General features: G+C 36.9%; 1 protein-coding gene across 2 annotated transcripts in view; it reads left to right on the top strand.

Annotated features, from left to right (window-relative positions):
- Positions 1-21,792, top strand: part of MAP2K5 (mitogen-activated protein kinase kinase 5) — a 268,480-nt gene that overhangs the window by 119,276 nt on the left and 127,412 nt on the right. For both annotated transcript variants that reach the window (XM_011940344.1, XM_011940343.1), the window contains exon 13: positions 5,165-5,213. In XM_011940344.1, the coding sequence (XP_011795734.1) occupies positions 5,165-5,213 (49 nt within the window). The remainder of the gene's footprint in view (positions 1-5,164; positions 5,214-21,792) is intronic.

Here is a 21,792-nt window from a genome sequence, read left to right as displayed (position 1 = left end):
ATCCAACATGGACACTTATTTAGTCTTAGTTCATTGTAATTCACAGCTTTCCTTTTTTCTTTCTAATTATTAGTGTGAACTGCCTTGGGTGATGAGAACTTTCTTTTCTGATGCTATTGCTGCTAAGTAGCTTCTCATCTACATGTGTAGGTAGATTAGTATGAAATTTGAGTACTTAAATCACTATTTTAGATGAAAATAAAAATGTTTCATTTCCTGTTCTAATCCCAGGAGAGAGTGAATGCTTTGTGGCTTTTGGCAGTTCTTGGCTGTAAAGTTTAATCACATGTATAATAAAGGGCAAAAAAAGGCAAGGATACCAATTGAAAAAGAAAAAGGTATACAAGTTCTATATACTCAATTATCTATGGAACTTGGCAAAAATAGAAATCTCCCATCTTCAGTAGAGAAGCATGTTCTTCCTGAACTTCATAAATCTTACTTCCCTCTTGTTTAGGGCATCCACACAAGGCCACCAATCTTTTCAATTCTACTGGAGTAGGAAGACTGAAGTGAATAGAGTCAGCAGAAAAAATAATTCAGCGTCAAATACAGGGCTTGCCTATTAAGTGAATGAAAATATGACACAAATTATTTTAGTGAAAGGCATTAAAGTAAGTGCTACTCCAAAGGATTGTTTATATTTGCCCTTACGTTTTTTTTTATTAGGGGTTTTTCCCCCTAAATATGTGTCCAATTTCTCCAGCTTTGATGACTCATCAGGTCATAGTAATGAAAACTACTTACAGCTGCAGTAGAAGAAATGCTTTTAATAATTTTGCTTTTTGTCTGCCACTTTTTATAAATTCTGCAGGAGCCTGGGTTTATGTAATGCCTCCAAAGTGTTTTTTTTTTTTTTTTAATGTATCCTGAATAGGCTACAAATTTGGATTATCATTTGTTGCAGCTGACGAACACCAGATTGGCCCATGGCTAATACCTGACACTAGGAGGGTTGTACTAGTCAAAATAAGACTAGCAAATTGATGGGCTGTGGGTTATGGTGTGTAAACTAAATATTCCCATAGTCTGATTGTGTTCCCAGTATCCTTGGTCATCTCTCCAAAAGTGTACTGAAGATGATGGCATCAACATCTTTCCCTTGAGTTCCCTCATTGAGGCCAAGAAAGCACAAGGGTGCTATTGCCAAGTGAAAAGCAACAGAATCAGAGAGAGAGAGTGGGAAAATCAGTGTATATTGAATACTTCCTGTGCTAATCACTAATGCATGCTGTCTATACAAATATTATGTCATTTAGCCTTTACAGCCACCATGTAAAGTGTGGATTATTGGACATACTCTGTGCACATGCAAGATGAGGTTTGGAAAAGTTAACCAGCTTGCCCAGAGTTATCATCTAATTAGTCAGTACAAATTTGAACACATGGCTGTCTGACACCAGACCCCTTGCTTTCTCAGTGTGTTCTCCTAACAGAATGAGAAAAAAAAAAAAAAATAGAGGCAAGAGTGAAAGAAAGAGCTAGGCTAAAAAATAAAAAAAGAGACTTATGAATGAGAAAATAATGGAGCAACACAATTGCTTCAGATTCGTTTCATCTCTTTAGGTATCTCTCTTTTCCCAAATTAACTTTATTTTCCAGGGTCTAATAATCTGGCATGCAAGGCAGATTCATAGGTCCAAGGTTCATTACAGCATGGACCTCTGTCGACCTCTGTGATATGTTATTCAAATTTTCTCCTGTAAAATGTATGGCAAGAGAGTTTTTTTTTTCCCCGCCCCAAAGGAATTTATACATACCTGGTTTCAGCCTTCCAACTTGCTCAGTGATTCAGTGGTTTTTCTCTACTATCCATTTGAATATGGTCTCCTATAAAGAGGAATGAATGCCTTTCTGCCTTTCCCTGCCACCTAATACATTCTGTTTTTCTTCTCATTTCTGAATCAGTGACATTGTGTACTGTATTTTGAGTGCTAATGTTGATTGAAGTTGTCCCTGAAAGGAGGTACACTTGACATGTCAAGGAGCGAGTGATTGACAACAGATATAAGTACTTTTAGTGTCAAGGCTTTGTCAAGTCATTGTTGTGAAACCCAGCCTACTGAATACCAATAATATCCTTTAGATTTTTCAGTTCACAGATTTCTAGCTCCTTTTTCACCAGAATTTACATGTTTCTAAAGGAAAATATAGTGTATTTTGACAAAGAATAAGAATATTTTCTTTTTGAATCTCTAACAGAGTGAATAATTTTAGCAAACATTATAAAATCAGCATTTGTTTTACTTTTTCTACCTGATAATCAGAATATATTGGATTGCCTTCCCTTACATGTTTTCTGAAAATTCATTTTGTATGGAACCAATTTTTAGTGGTGAGCTATCTTTAATGGATAGTTTTTATAACATGCAGCTAAGCTTCTAAGTTGAAAATTTTAACCCTACTTCCTCAGAACGGAGAAGATGATCACCTCCATGCTAAATAAGATGACCTCCTCCTATCACTCAGAGAGAAAATTGTTATCATTATGGATGTTACTTTTTATAAACATTTAAAGAAATATTTTTGTTATGTTTCCTTCTGTGATAAAATTATCATTATTAATATTTTGATATTTTCTTGCTGTATTGTCTTCCTGTCCAGAATACATGTGTTTTATTGTAATGCCAGTTATTTCCAAACTCTGGAAGAAGTCATTTGCTATAAAAATGTATACTGTTCTCTTAGAATAGACAAACATATACTGGAATTGATGAATCTATGTAAGCAAATCTTTCAGGAGCACATTGCACCCTTTGAGAACAATTAAAATATGTTAACCTCTGCTCAGTATTAATTGATATAGATTTTGTCTTCTAGATCTTTTGGAAATTGGCTTTCTCCCATTGCATTTCTTATTTTACAGTTGCTCTTAGGCTTCCTTGATCAACTCAAATCCTTGCATATTTAGCCCCTAACACTCTTCTTACCACTTTCAAGATATGTAAACTACTCAGTTACTTCTCATGGTAATGGTAGGTTTTCTTGTTCTTATAGTCCTGACTTACCCAGAATTCTCTATAATGATGAATACTTTTAAATCTTACAGTAAATTTTGACTAGTAGTGATTTGTTCAGTGTATCTGGTGTCAAATTATGAATAGTCAACCTTGAAATTGGTAAGTTCACACTCATGTGCATATAGGGTCAATGGTTATGAATAAAACATGTGCATTTCCTTTTACAGCAATTTATATGTAAAGATTTTTAAAGTTTTTAATGGTGACCACTGATTAAATTTTCCACATAGAAGGGAGTACTTGTAACCCATATACTTAGGGTCATGAAAACACCTTTTTTTCAGTATCTCATTCAACTAATTACTCTTAACTCACGCTATGAAAGTGAAAACTGCAAATCTAATTCAGATGTTTGTATTTTCTCATTTTATTTCCTTGACTCGCCTTTTTAATACCTTGCCTTGTCAACATATATGCTTTGCACCAGCCAGACTGGCTTGTGAGGACCATCTTGATATACTTCGTTCTTTCCTACTCCAATATACTTTATAAATTTGGGGGGACATTTTTGTTTTGAGATTATTTTAAACTTATAGAAAAGTTGTGAGACTAATACAAAAAATTCCCACAGATGCTTCACCTGTATTCCCTAGTTGTTAACAGTTAACCACATTTGGTTAAAAATCTGTAAACATATTTTTTCCTGAAACATTTGAGAATAAGTTACAGATACCACGGCCTTTATCCCAAAATATGTTAGGTATCTATTTCCTAAGAACAAACACTTTATCTTACATAATCACTGATTAAAATCAGGAAACTAGTATCGATACAATATTATTATCTACTCAACAGCCCTTATTTGAATTTCACCAATTGTCAAATAATACCCTGTATAGACCAAAGAAAAAAAATTCTGGTTCTGGAAGTCTAGGCTTATTCTTTGCATTTGGTTGTCATGTCTCTCTAATGCCTCAGTGTTTGTCTTTCATGACTTTGATATTTTGGAAGAGTATATTGCCCCAATACTTTGATTATATATTTTTACCTTGACCTAAACACTTCCTTCTCTTTTTTTCATTTAAGTTAAATCCATTACTCAAGACACAACACCTTAGTAAGCCTTTCTGACTCCTGATGGGAAAAGCAGTTTCTATTCTACCCACTGCCTTATTTCATCAGTTGACTTTTTTTTAAATGTCTCTCCAGGCCAGGCATGGTGACTCCCACCTGTAGTCCCAGGGATTTGGGAGGCCAAGGCAGGAGGATCCCTTGAGGCCAGGAGTTCAAGACCAGCCTGGACAACAAAACAAGATCACATCTCTACAAAAAATATTTTAAAATTAGCAGGGTGTGGTGGTGTGCACCTGTAGTCCCATCTACTCAGGAGGCTGAGATGGGAGGATTGTTTGATCCCAGGAGTTTGAGGTTACAGTGTGCTATGATTGCACCACTGCACTCCAGCCTGGGCAACAGAGTGAGATCCTGTCTCAGAGGAAAAGTTTCTCCTTGGTCATAAGTGTCCTGACTTCAGAAAAAGTTTTACACAGAGAAGTATAGAAAATTAAGAAAGCCATTGTCCCTTTTTCCTGTCTGTCTCCTTGCCTGGCTTAGCATCATTATGAATGCAGCATAGGTACTTCCAGATTATTTTATATACACATGCACTTATTTCTTTCATTTGGAGTACCTTATCTTCAGAAGATTATAAGCTCATTAAAGGTAGGAACTGTGGCTTTTGCATTTGGTTTTCCCGCAAAGCCTCACACAGAAATGGGAGATGTTCAGTAAATGCTTATTGATTGACAAGAGTTTTAAAGGAAGAGTTAGGCCAGGCGTGATGGCTTATGCCTATAATCCCAGCACTTTGGGAGGCTGAGGCAGGAGGATCACTTAAACCTAGGAGTTCAAGACCAGCTTAGGCAACATTAGTGAGATCCCTGTTTCTACTGAAAAAAAAAAAATAGCCAGGCGTGGTGGTACACACATGTGGTCCCAGCTACTCAGGCAGCTGAAGGGGGAGGATTGCTTGAGCCCAGGAGGTCAAGGCTACAGTGAGCAGCGATTGTACCCCACAGCACTTCAGCATAGGTGACAGGGTGATACCCTGTCTCAAAAAAAAAATGTTGATATATTTAAATATGGAAAGTTCCTTATAAAAACCACAAATGATAATTGTGCTGTTTTCTTTTTCTTAAATTTAGGTTGTTAAAGGCCTTACTTATTTGTGGAGTTTAAAGATTTTACATAGAGGTATGTGCTGGGCTTATAAGCTTGGGCTTAATTGGGTGGGGTTGGGTCTCTCCAGATACCTTGATTTTTAAAGTGAGTAAGTGTTCTGACATTTAAGCCAGCTGATACCTGGTTCTCAAAAAGATGGCTGCTTTATAAATGTTATTTTTCTTGTTTTCTCCATCAACTGCTCTCATTTAGATTATAAACTTGGTAGCGTGTTTTTGTGAATCACCTTTGTCAAACTTGTAAAAAGATATTTCATAGTATTTGAAAATAACAGGATCTTGTTTGTCTTACTTAACTCTTGTTAGTGCAAAACCTTTGCTTTCTGTACAGTTACATCCTTCCTTCTATTAACGTTTCAGATAGTATCATACACTGTTCCTTAAGAGATTGCTTCACATACCTGGAAAGAAAAACTTTATTTTTAATTTTTTTAAAGATGGGATCTTGCTATGTTGGCCAGGTTGGTGTTAAACCCCTAGCCTCAAGCAACCCTCCTACCTTGGCCTCCCAGAGTGCTAGGATTCAGATGTGAGCCATTGCACCTGGCCAAAAGTAAAACTTTAAATAAGATATTGGTGAAAGCATCAGGAATAGTCCCCTTGTCCAGTAACAGAACACATGAGAGAATAATCAGATAACTGTTGAATATTGCCAAAGGAATCTCCTTTTGTTTTTTTAATGTTCCCAAAATATCTTAATTCATTTGGAGCAAATTATTAAGTGAGAAAGAGACTATAACAAAGCAACTTCAAGGCCTAGTGTTACTAACAGTGCTGTTTAATTTTACACATCTGCTCATCTTAGCTTTGTGTGCATTTGGGGAATGGAACAGCATACACGTTAGATATGATTAAAGGAAAGTTTTTTTAAAGAGTGTAAACTGTGAGATGGAGAAAACAACTGATATTTTCAACTGTGATGTCATATCTGTCACTACGGGTTGTTTTCTTTTGTGGTGGTTTTAATATCCTAGTGATTCCACATCTCTTCTGAAATCCTCCTCCTTCTTTTTAATGAGGGTATCTAGATTTTGACAAATAAAATATTCAGGTTTTTGAAGGTATTTATTCTGACTAAATGAAATCATAAACTAGATTTCTTTTTAAAGCCAGTCCACTCCATTTCTAGAGTATAGTTGGTACCAAAGGTAAGTGTAGGGAGAGCGAGTTTTGTTAGTATTACTTTCTCTGGGTATAAATAAGTGTGTAAACACATTTGATGGATGAAAGAAAAATTGAGCATTTTTGACTACCAAGAGTAAGAGATAACAATATTTAACATTATATAACTTATATTGTTTCCATTCCCTGTACTTTTACCTCCCCACACCCAGCAACCCATAAAGTGGTGATAGCCATTTTAATAAGAATTAACCCAATGGTCAGTTCTCAAAATTTTATTGATTTTTTTAAAATGGACATCTGCCATCCATTTGACAAAAGAACTAAAGGGAAAACATCCATTCTTAATAGCAAAGCTTTCTTTAAACGGACAGTGCCATGGAAATTCGAGTGTTATTAGAAAGTGAATGTTAGGATCATCATGTACTCTGGGCATACAGGTTAATTCTGGTTTATAATGAAAACCCTCTCTAGCTGTAACTTTGTGCAAGGAATCTTAGTAGCACAAAGAACTATGGTGGATAGGGAAATACGTTTTAGTTATTCTGCCATTATCTTGATTTTTCTTCTTTAAAATTAGAAATCATGCTGATAAGTTGATGTACCTTTCGTATTCCTATATTTAAATTTTTTTAATTTTAATTTTTACTCTGGGTTTGGGGGAAATAACTAAAATTTTCATTTGAAATGGGATCTTGATAGACATGTTTTTGGATTTGTCTGGATCTTAAAATAATGTCGAAGGTCAGATTCTCAGTATAATCACTTTATGATCACTGTGACCAAACTTGGTTGACCAGAGCCTGTCAGGTCCTTCTTTTCATCCCTGGTTGCAACTTGGGCTAAGAAAGAGCTCTTTTGTTAGTGATGGACAAGGGCTGCAGTGGTTTGACTAATGGAGAGCATAGAGGTTTCAAAAGGGAATCCTGGGCCTGTACTTATTTTTTCAGTTGGTGCCAGCCAGCCCAATTCCTACAGAGAATAGCCTGCTATAAAATGCCACTTGTTGTGGGAAGATATCTGTTGGGGACAGATTAGGAGCAGTGGGAGAGGGCTGACAAGTCCTCTCAAGGAATTTCAGTGAATGAGTATGCACCTACATCTGCCTTGATGGAAAGACTAACGAATTGCAGTGCAGATGAACAGTTATGTCCCAGTAGTTATGGCCACTCAACTACAGAAGTAAATATGCTGTGGTAATACACCTCATTAAATATATTCATATTTAGCTTTTGAGTTTCCCAGCTATTCATGGAAACTTTTACTTTCTAGACTTAAAAGCATGTGTTTTTATTGAAGAGTCAAAGAAGCCAGATGTCCCTGAAGACTTTTGTAAAGCATTGTAATGAGAAATTTACCCTAGATTGAGTAGTTGTTAACTTAATATTTTAGAGGTTTTGTCCATATTTAATAACTTGGATTCCATAAAAATAAGATTAAAGATGCCTTTTTATTTACCAAAAAGCTATTTAATTTTCTTCTTGATTAAAAAATTGTAGCTTTTTAGATCAGTTCAACCAGGCAATTAAAGATCAGAGCTTTTAAGTTCAGCTAAGGCAATTAAATAGGTAATATACTTGTTTATGCACTTTTGCTATATAAGCTCATTGCCGTTCCTTCTTAAAAGCACATGTACTCATTTTTGCTTTCTCTAAATGAATGATGATGGGAATTCTAGCTGAACATGTGTCACATTGTCAAATCAAAGACAGGGGTCCTTCTGCAGCGGCTGGGGACCCTGGTTTAGGCATTGTGAGAGGATAGTGAAAAGAAGATGGTGAAAGAGAAATACTAATAAGTGATCTTTTTTTTTTTTTTTTTTTTGAGACGGAGTCTGGCTCTGTCTCCCAGGCTGGAGTGCGGTGGCCGGGTCTCAGCTCACTGCAAGCTCCGCCTCCCAGGTTTACACCATTCTCCTGCCTCCGCCTCCCAAGTAGCTGGGACTACAGGCGCCACTAATAAGTGATCTTTACCTCTTTCTCCTTTGTCTTGGTCTAAGTACCTGTGTTCTCCTCTAATCATCATTTTCTAATGCTGTTCTTAAAAAGCAGAGTAGAAAAAAAAAAAGAAATTGCTTTGTACTTACGGGCACAAATTTCAAAAGATTAAGAAATGGAAACGTGTTCAGTATCTAATGAGAAAAGAGAACAAACTATTTCTCACATTTATATGGCCTCCTTGGAATACAGTGGTTCTGGATTTTAGCTATAGAAAGTGGATATATAAATAGTATATTACAGAATTTATTATAGGTAGTTAATGGCTTCCAAACAAACTCTTGAAAACCTGGAGTCTCTCCCATAGTATATATCCAGTGAGGACTGTAGAGTAGAGTGAAATCTGAGCAATAAGCAGTGGCATACCTACTACCCATCCCGTGAGGCTTGTTAGTCTGGTAAAAGTTAGTTTATTTGATAGTATATTATGTTAATTGGAAATTGTTTTGGAAATTGAAGCACAGCAGTTGCTATTGATAATGGATCATCAGATGTTATGTTCAATCAGGTGTTACTGTTGTTTATTTTGCTCTTTTTAAGATTTGGTTGAGATATATGTGCAGGGGCTTCATAAACTGTTGAATGCTAAGAATGTGGCATGTTTTTATTATAACCATGAAATAATCACTTTATTCAGTTAATAAGAATACACCACTCCACAACCAAGCCAGGGAGAGAGTTTATTATACTTTATATTACTGAGTCAAAAATTGTGAAAATCTTTTCTCCAATATAAACCAAACATGGTAATTCCATATGAGGACGTAATTATTAAAAATGTTTGAAATGCCCACCAAATTAACCACTGTGGAAAAGTTGTCTTTATTAAAAGGCGTATGTGAGAGCACTATAAGCATAGCATGTGCTGACTGTGGGTAAAAACAAAGAAAATGAACAGTGAGAAAATCTGTTAGGCCAGATCCAACATTACAGGAAATATCGCAGCTTCACTTCAAAACATACGTCGCCACTAATGAGGTGAGAGCCCTGCATATTAATAAACCTACAGCTCCAGTCATAGCCATCATTACCCGCATCAAACATAAATACAAGATTAACACCTATGCCATTTCTTTGGAAGATGTGAGAATGCCCTAGGAGTAACTGCTCTGTCTTTCCCTGAGGATAAAAAATAGAAATGCAAGGATAAGGAGAATATAACTTAGATTAAGAAAATAAAATTGGCAATCATTCTGGAGCCATCTTACACAGATGCAGAAGTTTATAGAAGGAAAAGAAAAAACCTGTAGAGTTAGTGTGCCAGGAGTTTTTTTGTATGTATGAACCTGGTTAGTTTCATTTACTTTCTCCAATAGGATAACTTTTTAAAAATACATTTTTGCAGAAATTCTGTAGGCAAACACTGCCCAAATAGATTTGTGTTTAAAGAAACTAAGCCTTGTAGTTTCAGTGTACATGTTACAAATTTTATTTTCTACCCTTGGCTTTTCTCTTTTATAAATCTGGCCTCACACAGACTTTCCAGTTAGTGCTACCTTAGATACCAAAGCCAGTGTTAGTTTGGTCATTCAGCAGCGATTTATTTTATACCTACTACGTTCTAGGCACTGTTCACAGTACTTGAAACCCATCAAGACGTGAAACAAAAGATTTCTATGATCCTAGAACTCATGTTCTAGCAGTGATAGAGTGGGTTGGGAAACGTTCCTTAAACAATAATATACACAATAAATAAGTAAAATACAGAGTGTGTTAGAGGGTTGTTAGTAATAAAAAAGAAAAAGTAGATTTAACTTAGGGGAGGCAAAGAGTAGGTTGCATATTAATCAGGAAACCTCACAGGGAAGATGAGTTTGGAAGGAAGGCTTGAAAAGGGGAGGAAGTAGTCAAGTAGATGTATAAGGAAGAGTTAGAGTAGACACCACAGGATGTGCCTGGAGTATTAGTGGAACAGCAGAGAGGCCAGTGTGTCTGTATCTGAGTGTGGGGGACAAAGGTAGAATCAGCTGTTAGGAAAATGTTTTGGTAATTCAGGTAAGTTTCAGGGGCCCAGATCAGGGAGATAGTTATAAAGATGGGGAGAAGTGGTGATTCTGGATATATTTTAAATGTAGAGTCGATAGAATTTCCTGATGCATTGCTTGTGACTTTTAAGAGAAAGAGAGGAGTCAAGGTTGCTTAAATTGTTAACAGTTTAGTATGCTAAAAATACTTCTTGCTACTTTCTTTCCCTGAAAAGAGATAACAACAAGAAACCTGATAATATGAAGTGCTGACAAGAATACAGAGCAATTAGAATTCTCATACATTGCTGGTAGAAATACAAAATGGTACAGCTGCTTTGAAAAATAGTTTGGCAATTTCTTGCAACATGATTCAACAGTCCCCTTCCTAGATATTTACCCAAGATAAATGAAAACATATGTCCACACAAAAACTTTAGGCAACTCTTTATAGTGACTTTATTCATAATATCTCCAAACTGGAAACAACCCAAATGTCTTTCAGCTGGTAAATGGAAAAACAGACTGTAATAGATCCACAGAGTGGGATATTACTCAGCAATAAAACGAGCTACTGATACATGTATGAATATCAGATACTTCATGTTAAATGAAGGAGGCTGACTCAAAGGGTTACCAGCTGTGTGATTCCACTTATATGACATTCTGGAAAAGGCAAAATACATACATGGAAAAAGCAAAATACAATCTTCCATCCTACGGGATGGAACATCACCGTCACTGGTTGACAAACAGTGGAGGAGGAGTTGATTGTAAAGGCATGAAGGAACATTTTGGTATGTTGGAAATGTTCTGTATCTTGATTTTGGTGGTAGTTACATGATTATACATGTTTTTTAGCAAACAAAGACCTGTGCATCTGAAAAGGGTGAGTGAATTTTACTGTGTATAAATTATGCCTCAGTAAACCAAATTTCAAAATTAAAAAGTAAACCAGACTTAGAGAGAAAAGCTCCTCTTACATCTTAGCAGTGCAGCAGACACTCTAGAAAGAAGTTTCCCCTGCCAAAAGGACAAAGCATTCTTTCGAAGGGTCTTAGTGACTCTGTCATTGTTTCTGTATCTTCATGGCTCCTGACAAATCCTACCTAGGTTTGATCTAGTAACTCAGTAGCTTAAAAAACAGCCAGCCAACACTCCCACCCCAAGAAAAAAACCAACCCTCGTGGTTTAAAGGATATCTGCAATGCCAGAAGGAGAGAGACAGGGTCAGAGAAGGGAGGATAGTGCGGAGAGAAACAGAAACTTAGAAGTTGCTGTTATCATTGGCACAATTTGAAACATCTGGAAATTGGACAGTTCTTTCCATAGTTAAGCCCATTTTTTCACCAGAGATATTACCAAGAACTGCGTATGTGCAGAGCTGACTTAACCTGTTGGACAATTTTGAAAGCTCAGTTTCTAAGAAGGAATAAGGATTTATTTGACATTCCCAATTCAGTCCTACTGACTGACTGCCTCACTGGGTGACCCCAGAAAGGCAGATCACTCCTGTTCTCTTTGCCTCTGTTCCCTCATATATACTATGAAAGAGTAGCTGAGTGATCACTCAGATTCCTTCAAGAGCTAAGGTTCTGGGTTCTGTGATTTCATGGCTGAAGGAAGTGTGACATGTTGATAAGGTGGGGAACAAAGCAAAGCAGAGAGACATAAAGGAAAAGAAAGAGAAAAGGGGAGAATTTCCAAGAGTAGATTTTGTGATGAAAATAATAACAATAATGACTATTTATTAAGCATGTACTCTATACCAGGCACTGTTCTAGGTGCTTAATGTATATAAATTATTTAAGGTATTCCTTCAAAGGGGGAAATTCTAGGAAATATGAAATGTTTTACAACTGAAGATAAGAGATTAAAGTATAAAATAAATAATTGAGCATTAAAGCCATGTACCTTAGCTAAGAAAATGTTGCTTTCTAAACCAGACTGATGTAATCAAATCAAAAGGCGTCTTTAAGGGTAACTGTTTTTAAAGTATCAGGGACACGGAAAATGAAGTATTATAATTAATAAGGAATTATAATAAGGATGTGTAAAGTCAGAACTTGGATGGAAAGCGAGAACACCTTTTTTTTTTTTAAATCTTTTTATTGTGAAATAATTGTAGATTCACAGGAAGTTGCAAAAAAATGCACAAGACAGTCCCATCTAAGGGCATCCTTTTTAAGGAAGGAATTTTGAAGAAAATTGGAAGGTGAGAGGTTAACAGTTCAAGAGAGTGTAGGCAGATAAATGTTATATATTTGATATTGTCCTTTAAGTGAAATCAGTATAAATTTTAAGATTAAAAATGTTATAAGAATATTTGTATTATATTCCAAAATTATTTTGTTATATTTATTAAATGGGAAAAGAGAAATGGTTTGGTAGAGGTAAGACTTTGAATTCCTTAGGAAAGAAATTTCGATGTCAAGGTGGTAGTTAAAATAATATGTTAGTGCGTGTAAGAGTTGGGATTTGTGACAAAAATAAATTAGGGAATGATTATTTTCTGGATAAAATGATTCTTAAACAAAAGAATTCTTGGAAAGCATTGCTATCAATAGAAAACTAACCTGATTAATTTTTAATGATTTATTAAAAGATATAATTTGCATAAAGCTTTATAACAGTCTTTTTTATAGAGATCTACATAATTTGTGCTTAACTATACATTATAGTGAATTTTGAAATAACCTATGACATATTTTTGCTTTCTGGAGGATCAGTTTTCGTTTGTTTTTTTGAGACAGAGTCTCACTCTGCGGCCAGGTTGGAGGGCAATGGCACAATCTTGGCTCACTGCAAGCTCTGCCTCCCAGGTTCAAATGATTCTCCTGCTCCGGCCTCCCAAGTAGCAGGGACTACATGCACATGCCTCCACGCCCAGCTAATTTTTTGTATTTTTAGTAGAGATGGGGTTTCGCCGTGTTAGCCAGGCTAGTCTCGATCTCCTGACCTCGTGATCCACCCGTCTCGGCCTCCCAAAGTGCTGGGATTACAGACGTGAGCCACCATGCCCGGCCCCAGACAGTTTTTTGAAAGAACTGGTTAGTGTTTGAGTAACCTAAGTCAATTTAAAAGGAGTCATTCCCGGCTGGGTGCGGTGGCTCGTGCCTGTAATCCCAGCAGTTTGGGAGGCCGAGGTGGGCGGATCATGAGGTCAGGAGATTGAGACCATCCTGGCTAACACTGTGAAACCCCGTCTCTACTGAAAACACAAAAAATTAGTCGGGCATGGTGGTGGGCGCTTGTAGTCCCAGCTACTCAGGAGGCTAAGGCAGGAGAATGATGTGAACCTGGGAGGCGGAGCTTGCAGTAAGCTGAGAGTGTGCCACTGCACTCCAGCCTGGGCAACAGAGTGAGACTCTGTCTCAAAAAAAAAAGGAGTCATTCCCAGTAGGTTTTATGTTGCCATGTGTAATGATGAGAGAGCTAGTATGTGCGTACTTCCTTCCCTGAGCTCTGAGGCTGTTTAATCAGATGGGTCTGGAAGGAGGCATTTATGTTATGCAAGTGCTAGTGTTGACAGCACCTTATCTCCTGTGTAAAAATCATTTCCATGTTGTCCTTTAAATATAATAAATATTAATCACATTCACCGCTACAGTAGATTATAACTTGTGAATGTTTATGTTTTTGAAAAGAAAAAAAGACTTAGCCCATTAACAGGGTAAACAAACTATGACTCTAGGTTGTTGATTTTTCTCCAGCTCTGATACTACCCACACAAATGAACATCTCGAGAAATTAAGCCTCTTTCCCCATATTGTTCCTTCATTCTATTCACCTTGGGTGATCACGGGGTATTTCTATCTTTGTAGTACGTTGTGATTTTCAAGAAACAAGAAACGCTACATGTCTTAAAAGTATTCTTTTAAAAGAATATGTGCCTAGAATATATAAAGAACTCTCAAAACTCAATGGTAGAAAAACAAACAATCCAATTAGAAAATGGGCAAAGACACGAAGAGACATTCCACTGAAGAGTATACACAGATGGCAAATAAGCACATGAAAAAGATGTTCAATATCATTAGCCTTTAGGGAAATGCAAATTAAAACCACCATGAGATATTACTACATACCTATCAGAATGGCTAAAATAAAAGATAGTAACAACAGCAAATGAGGATGCAGAAAAATTAGATCACTAATACATTGCTGGTAGGAATGTAAAATGATACACCTCCACTGCTGATATTTAAAAAAAAAAAAAAAGGCTAGACATGCCACTACCATATGACCCCAGCAGTTGTATCCCTGGGCATTTATCCCAGAGAAATGAAGACTTCTGTTCACACAGAAACCTGTACACAAGTGTTTATTGCAGCTTTATTCATCATAGCCAAAAACTGGAAACAACTCAGATGTCCTTCAACAGGTGAATGGTTAAAAACAAGCTGTGGGCGTTTATACCATGGATTACTGCTCAGCAATAGAAAGGAGTGAACTCTTGATGCACACAACCTGTATGAATCTCCAGGTCATTATGCTGAGTGAAAAAGCCAGTCACAAAGGTTACATAGTGTATGATTCCATTTGTATAATATTCTTGAGATGACAAAATTATAGAAATGGAGAGAGCATGTTAGTGGTTACCAGGGGCTAATGAGAGGATGAGAGACAGAGGCAATGTTTACAATGGAGGAAGACGGGGAATCCTCATGGTGATGGAAATGTTCTCCATCTTGACCATCAGTGTCAATACCCTGGTTGTGATACTATACTATAGTTTTATAAGATGTTACCATTAGGGGAAACTGGGTGGAGGGTACGCAGGAGGTCTCTGGGTTGTTTCTTACCATTGTAAATGTAAACTTTGAGATAACTATGTAAATCTCTAGTTATCTCAAAATTAAAAGCTTAATGTAAACAACAAAAAGAGAATATATCATCTTTCTGTAGTTGCTTATATTCAGACCCTGGACAGCTTAATCAGAGAGGGTTGTCCTGGACTTAGTTTTTCTCTCTCCCATGCTTCTGTGGTAGGATTTGATCAAAGGCAGAGTCATCCCTTTTAGGAAATCAGTAAGAGGGAAATTACCCTCTTCCATTCTGAAAATGAATATCGATGGAAGCCTTAGAGGAGAAAGAAGGAAAGACGTCCTGTGTCATTCAAGGAACAAATGGAAATGGAAGAGGGTAGTTATTTCCCCAGTCCCCATCTCTGAAAGCTTTCTGCCTTGCAGGGGGTTGGGATTTGAAGCAGATTGTGTGATCGTTGTGTGTTTTGGCTCACCAGTCTTTATAGTATCCATTAGGGTAAGCTTCTGTCCACCCACCCAGCAGGATGCCCCCAGAGTGTGGATGAATGTTTGATTCACCAAGCCCCACAGATAGCTCTGATCATTGCTTTGTCTCTGACACAAGCCTGAAGTTTAGGAGCTTATCAGAGGGAGAGAGAGAGCACCTGTATGATGAATGATAGGGTCATTTCTGTTGGTAGAGGAATTTATGGCATTGATTGTATGCCAGTGGATATTTGTTGGATGGATACATTGAATCATAATTTTCTGAGGACAATGTTTTTCTCCTGAAACTTTTTGTAATATGGCTAAATTAGAAGTCATCTTTTGTTCCCCTTTCTCGTATTAAAGTAAGAGATTTATCCTTGGGACATTTTGCCAAGCAGAATGGACAGACAGCTTTAGCAGTTGGAAGAGCTCTCCATGTCTCTTCCTTTCTCTAAAGGCATGGTTGAAGGTGATCAGCACCATGGAAATCCAATCTACTCTTTTCCTGGTGGAAGATTAAGTTCCTTCTGGATTGGGTACAATCATAACGATAACAATATTAATCATTTTACTAATATTTTCATTTATTGAGTACCTTGTATGTGCTACTGTGTTAGCTCTATTGTATGTATAATTTTATTTGTTATAATAACCTTTTGAGGAGGTATCATTGTATCCCCATTCTTAGGTGAAGAAATCAAGGCTCAAGCAGCCTAAAACACTTGCTTAGTTATAGGAAATATCATAGGAAAAAGTCATAGGAAAGTGGTTGGTGGCCTAATGGAAAAGCTCTAGTTTTAGGGTCAGACCCATGTTTAAGTTCTGGTTCTTCCTCTTAATTCATCTTAGCTATGTGACCTTGGGTCAGCTTCTTAACTTCTTTGAGGTCATAGCATCGTACCTGGCATATAACAGCTATTACTATATCAAATAATTGTTTCTCAAGAAAAGAAGCAAGAGGTTAAGTGAGAGGGAATAGTTAGAACATTCCTCAAACTTTCCTGTTACATCTCCTTTTCTTAAAAAATTAGCCTGTGAGTATAAAGAACTTAAAACATCTGGGCTATTTTCTTTGTGAAATTCCCAAGATCACCCAACTATTCACTGCCAAAGCTAGGATAATCCATCCTGTTGGTTTCAGTAAGATTTAGCTCATAAATATAATGCAGTTTGTTAAGGCTCAAGAGCTTAACTAGTCGAAGCCTCTGGTTTTGTGTCCTTGGGCAAGTAATTTCATTAATTTGAACCTCAATTTCCTCCTCTGTAAAATGGGGTTAATAATAGTACATATCTCAAGCGTTATAATGAGAATTAAATGAGGTAATGCATATGATAATAATGTATTTAGCCCAGTTCCTGGTATATATTAAGTGCCAAGTAAGTGTTATCTACCATAATTTTTTGTTATTTCTTTAAAACAAATTACCAGGATTAGTCTTCTGGACACAGCACTCCAAGTCAAGTCTTCTGTCTTACATCTTATTTATGCGTGTAATGTGGTATTCCTTTGTTTTCTTTCCTTTTTCCCCAAAAAGCTTTTATAGTCAAGAGGAATCTTAACAGTCAGTGGTATCTTAGACTTGGGGAAGTAGGTTGTGCAGGTACACATTCCTCCAGACCTGGCTTTTCCTAAACACTGACCAGAATATGTACATATCACAGTTAGGAATCTAAGATTCACCACTTTAGAAGGAAATCTCTTTTACTTACTACGAAAGGATTAAGAGAGGGAGAATTGAGAAGCTCAGGCCTTTTTGACCGTGTTATTAATCTCGTAACTGCCCCAGATCCCCTGCCTTTATTGAAGAAGGAAAGCCACGTTTGTTGCCTCCATTCTGAACCGAATCATGAGACTCTAGGCAATAACTGCCATTGAGGATGGCTAATTATGTTGTTTAATTTTATTTAAGGCTTTGCAAGAATATTTGGATGCCTACCCTTTATTATGTGATGGAGTCATTAGAATAACTTTTATATTGCATTGTGGTTTTCTCTTAAGTATGTTCCTGTTGTGCACAGATGAATTTGTAATGCAGAATGTCAGCATAGTCTATATTTAATTGTACCTGCTGTTCTCATTCATTAGAACGCAGTCCCCAAGAAATAACTAGATAGATATATTGGTTTTTTTCTTTTCATAAGACAATTAAACATAATGAAAGAGCATTGCTGAAGATCCCAGGCACAGTGCTAGGAGAGGTTACTAGGAGTGGAGACCTGCTAATGCGCCCCCTGGCTCCTGGTAAACTGAGAGTGGCTTCCTGGTATTCACACGGTGTAACTGCTTTATAGGGGGAAAAAGTTGAAGAGAAGTTTATTTCTGCTTCCATTATCATCCCACAACAGCCACATGCCACATTCAAAAATGTTTCTGTAAGAATTGTACCGTGTCTGTTTCTAAGAGCATTCAGTGAGACATGTAAAAGTTCAGAGCAAATTAAGTGTTTTAAGTATGAAACAAAACAAAGACCAAAAAGAAGTAGAAGTTGGAGATACCAACAGCACCTGATGTGAATAGGTCACAGCAAAAAGAGAATCCTCAGTTGGTATGGTTTTTCTTTTCTGACAGAAGAAAGCATATAGCTGATACAAAATCACAATTTTCTTTAGAACTGATCTTACCAGACACCGGGCACAGCGGCTCATGCCTGTAATCTCAATGCTTTGGGAAGTCGAGGTGATCAGATCATGAGATCAGGAGTTTGAGACCAGCCTGGCCAATATGGAGAAACCTCATCTCTACTAAAAATACAAAAATTAGTGGAGCGTGGTGGCGGGCACCTGTAGTCCCAGCTACTCAGGAGGCTGAGGCAGGAGAATCACTTGCACCTGGGAGTTGGAGGTTGCAGTGAGGTGAGATCGTGCCACTGCACTCCAGCCTGGCGACCCAGTGAGACTCTATCTCAAAAAAAAAAAGGAATCTTTCCAGGAAATTACCATTTGGCTCCCTATACAAAGCACATTAAGTAACTTCAGCTGTAGTTTTGTGAAGGAGCTTTTATTTGTTTTGAACAGCCCTCTTGGCACCCAGCCAGATCCTAGCCAAGGGTAACCTCCACCCTGACCCCTGATTGTGCTGGGGGCAGGGTCTGGGCAGTGGGCGGAGGAGCCCTTTTGTGAAGACTTCAGGAAAGCACATGCTCTTGAGGCTCTGGCCTTTGTTAGCAAGCTTCTGCTTGATGCTGTTTCTGTAGATTGTTTAATGGCTAATTGGTGCAGAATGTGTAAAAATACAGTTTCCTGCATGAAGCAGTTATGGGTGGCAACATGGGTTGTCTCAACATGATACCAATTTCCACAGACGATTTGGTCAATTCAGTGGGGGAAAAAAAATCAGTCAGTCCAGCCTGAAAATCAGAGCAGTTACTTACGGTTATTGAGGCAACTATGGTTGGTGGATCAAATTTTTCATGTTTGAATCAGTGTTTTTATATTTTATAGACATAGCTTTAGTCATTTTTGGAAATAATCTTAAATACACAGAAGTAACATTTTTAAATTAGTATATTTGTTTAAATATTTGTAACCACAGTTTATCACACCTAGTGCATATCAGTTCTAGGAGGAAATAACCATTTTACCATTGATATATAGTATATTATATGTAATTAACTGATCTTTCATACTTTGTTGTAGAGTAGGAGAGTGACCACAGTGACCACAAAAGCACCTGCAGAAACTATGGATTATCAATTTATTTATTAGTAATTAATTAGTAATGGTAATGAGAAATCAAGTGTTTTGAGGTTGATTTTTTAAAACAGCTTTCTTGATATATAATTTGCATGCCATAAAATTCACCTACTCAATTCACTGATTTCTACTAAGTTTATGAAGTTGTGCAACCATAACCATATTCCAGTTTTAGAACATTGTCATCACCCCAAAAAAGTATCCTCATGCTCATTTGCAGTCAGTCCCTGCTCCTGTCCTCAGCCCCAGGGAACCACTAATTTACTTTCTGACTCTTAGAAAAGATTTGCCTTTTCTGGACATTTTGTATAAGCAGAATCATACCACATGAAATCTTTGTGCCTGACTTCTTTCATTTAGCATGATGTTTTTGAGATGAGTCTGTGTTATAGCATGTGTCTGCAGTTCATTCCTTTTTATTGTTGAATAGTATTCCATTGTATGGGTATATCACATTTTGTCTGCTTATTTACTAGTAGAGGGACATTTGGCATTGTATCCACTTTGGGACGATTATGAATAATACTACTTTTCATACACAAGTCTTTTTGTGATTCTGTATTTTTATTTCTCTTGAGTAAATACCTAGGAGTGGAATTGGTATATTTCTTTAAATATTTGTAAATCATAGTTTATCAGGCCATCTAGCACATATCAGATTTGAGAAGAAATAATTATTTTACTGTTGGTATATAGTGTATGATTAGTGTAATGAACCAATGTTTCATACTTTGTTAAAGATAGAGTAGGAAAATGACCACATAGTGACTACAAAGGTTATATGATAGGTTTATGCTTAATTTTTAAGGACACTTTGAGGCTGATTTTTATTTACCTAAAACCACCTACGGTTATCCTTAGCATGACTGAAGGCCCTTTTAATAAACTCTTCCAGTATTTCTGCTCCCTGATATTTTTCTAATAATCATCTAAGCACTTCAAGTTATTGGATGGAACTGCATCATAACCACCTATTATCTACTTGGGCTGTCACTGCTGCAACTCAAAGATTTATTGCATCATCGTTAAAAAGCCCAGCTTGCTGTGAAATCTCACTGAATGAGTGGGACAGTAATGTGACAGGAGACACATGTTGTGATTGTATAATGTTAACTCTTCTGTGATCCCAGCTGAACACACTTGCTATCCTAGAAGAAGCCTGCCTTCAGGTGGAGCTGGTGTAATGAAAGTTAACCTCATTTAGCATTTGGATATGAGCCAGTATATTAAATGATCCACATCCTGATTTCCTAGAGTGGAAGTCATCATTACCAATTCTACAAAGCAGTAGCTTTGTAGTATATTTGGTACATTCAAGTTTACAAAATATTTTTCCCATTCATTTGATTCATTCAACATTTCACTGACCTCTAGCTCTGTGCCAGCAGTGCTAAGCACATGGGCTCACTTCATTCTCTTAACATCCTTGTCAATGTAGGAAGATCAGATATCAAGATATCAGATATCAGTATATCATATACAGGATATGATGTACAAGATCAGGGATGATATCTTCCGACACTGGCAAGGTTATCAGTGAGAATTCAGGATTGTTATGAGAATTAAGTGAAATTGTGTACTCAACACTGAGCATGTGAGTGTTGTGAGTACACACACCCACACGTACATGTATGCTCAGAGAGGTTTAAATGATTGGTCCAGTCTCACAGTCCGTATGCAGGGGCACTTTCCAGGGCATCACTCTGCTTCCCTTAAGGGAATCTGACCCACAGGAATCTATTTTGATGCCTATAAAAGCCTACTGCATAAAATGACTAAATCTTTTAAAATGAAAAAGATAAGGAGTATTGGATATTAAAAACAAGTCACTTTGCATTGTACCTTTATCTTACTATTTCCAAAATGATATTCATCTCTTGGCCAAGATAGCTTAAACCTAAACCTTAAATTAGGAAACACCTAAACATGGTATTTCATTTTTAATGCAAAAGGAGAGTAAGTTAGTTTGCTTTTTCACTAGAGGTTTATGTGTTGCGGTAGAAGAAACTTATTTCTCTTTAGTGCTATGAAAAGGACCTATAATTCCAGGCTTCAACACACCTCATTTGTATTTTCTTTGAGAAAATGTCTCAGTTAAAATCAATGCCCTAGTATTCATTTGAGCTCCCTTGTCTTCAATAAAACTAATTGATAAACCCTAATAATTAATGGCCTGATTAAACCAAAATGACTTACATCTGCCCTGATGATTGCCATTTATAATCAGTCACTTTAGTGACTCATCTTTTCTGTGCTTTGCTTACAGAAGAAAGGCTGTGATGTTTTTAAGTGAACTGAATGAAAAGCTGTGTATGCCTTCAATTGCTGTTTGTTTTCCATAACTTGATATTGCATTAAAATAAGCATAAATATAACTACCTCCTTAAAAGTAATCTTTCCGCCTAATCTGTTGTGCTATTGTCTATGGCTTCGAGTGAAGCTGAAAACAAACAAGAAAAAAAATCAAATCATTTCAGTGTTCCTGGAGCTTTTTTTTTTTTTTTTTTTTAAGATAGAGTCTTGTTCTGTCACCATGCTGGAGTACAGTGGTGCAATCTCAGCTCACTGCAACCTCCGCC

Source organism: Colobus angolensis, unplaced genomic scaffold, assembly GCF_000951035.1.
Source record: "Colobus angolensis palliatus isolate OR3802 unplaced genomic scaffold, Cang.pa_1.0 Scaffold19, whole genome shotgun sequence".
NCBI classification, from domain to species: Eukaryota; Metazoa; Chordata; class Mammalia; order Primates; family Cercopithecidae; genus Colobus; species Colobus angolensis.
The sequence above is the reverse complement of the archived record's forward strand: the minus strand, read 5'-3'. Positions and strand labels throughout refer to the sequence as shown.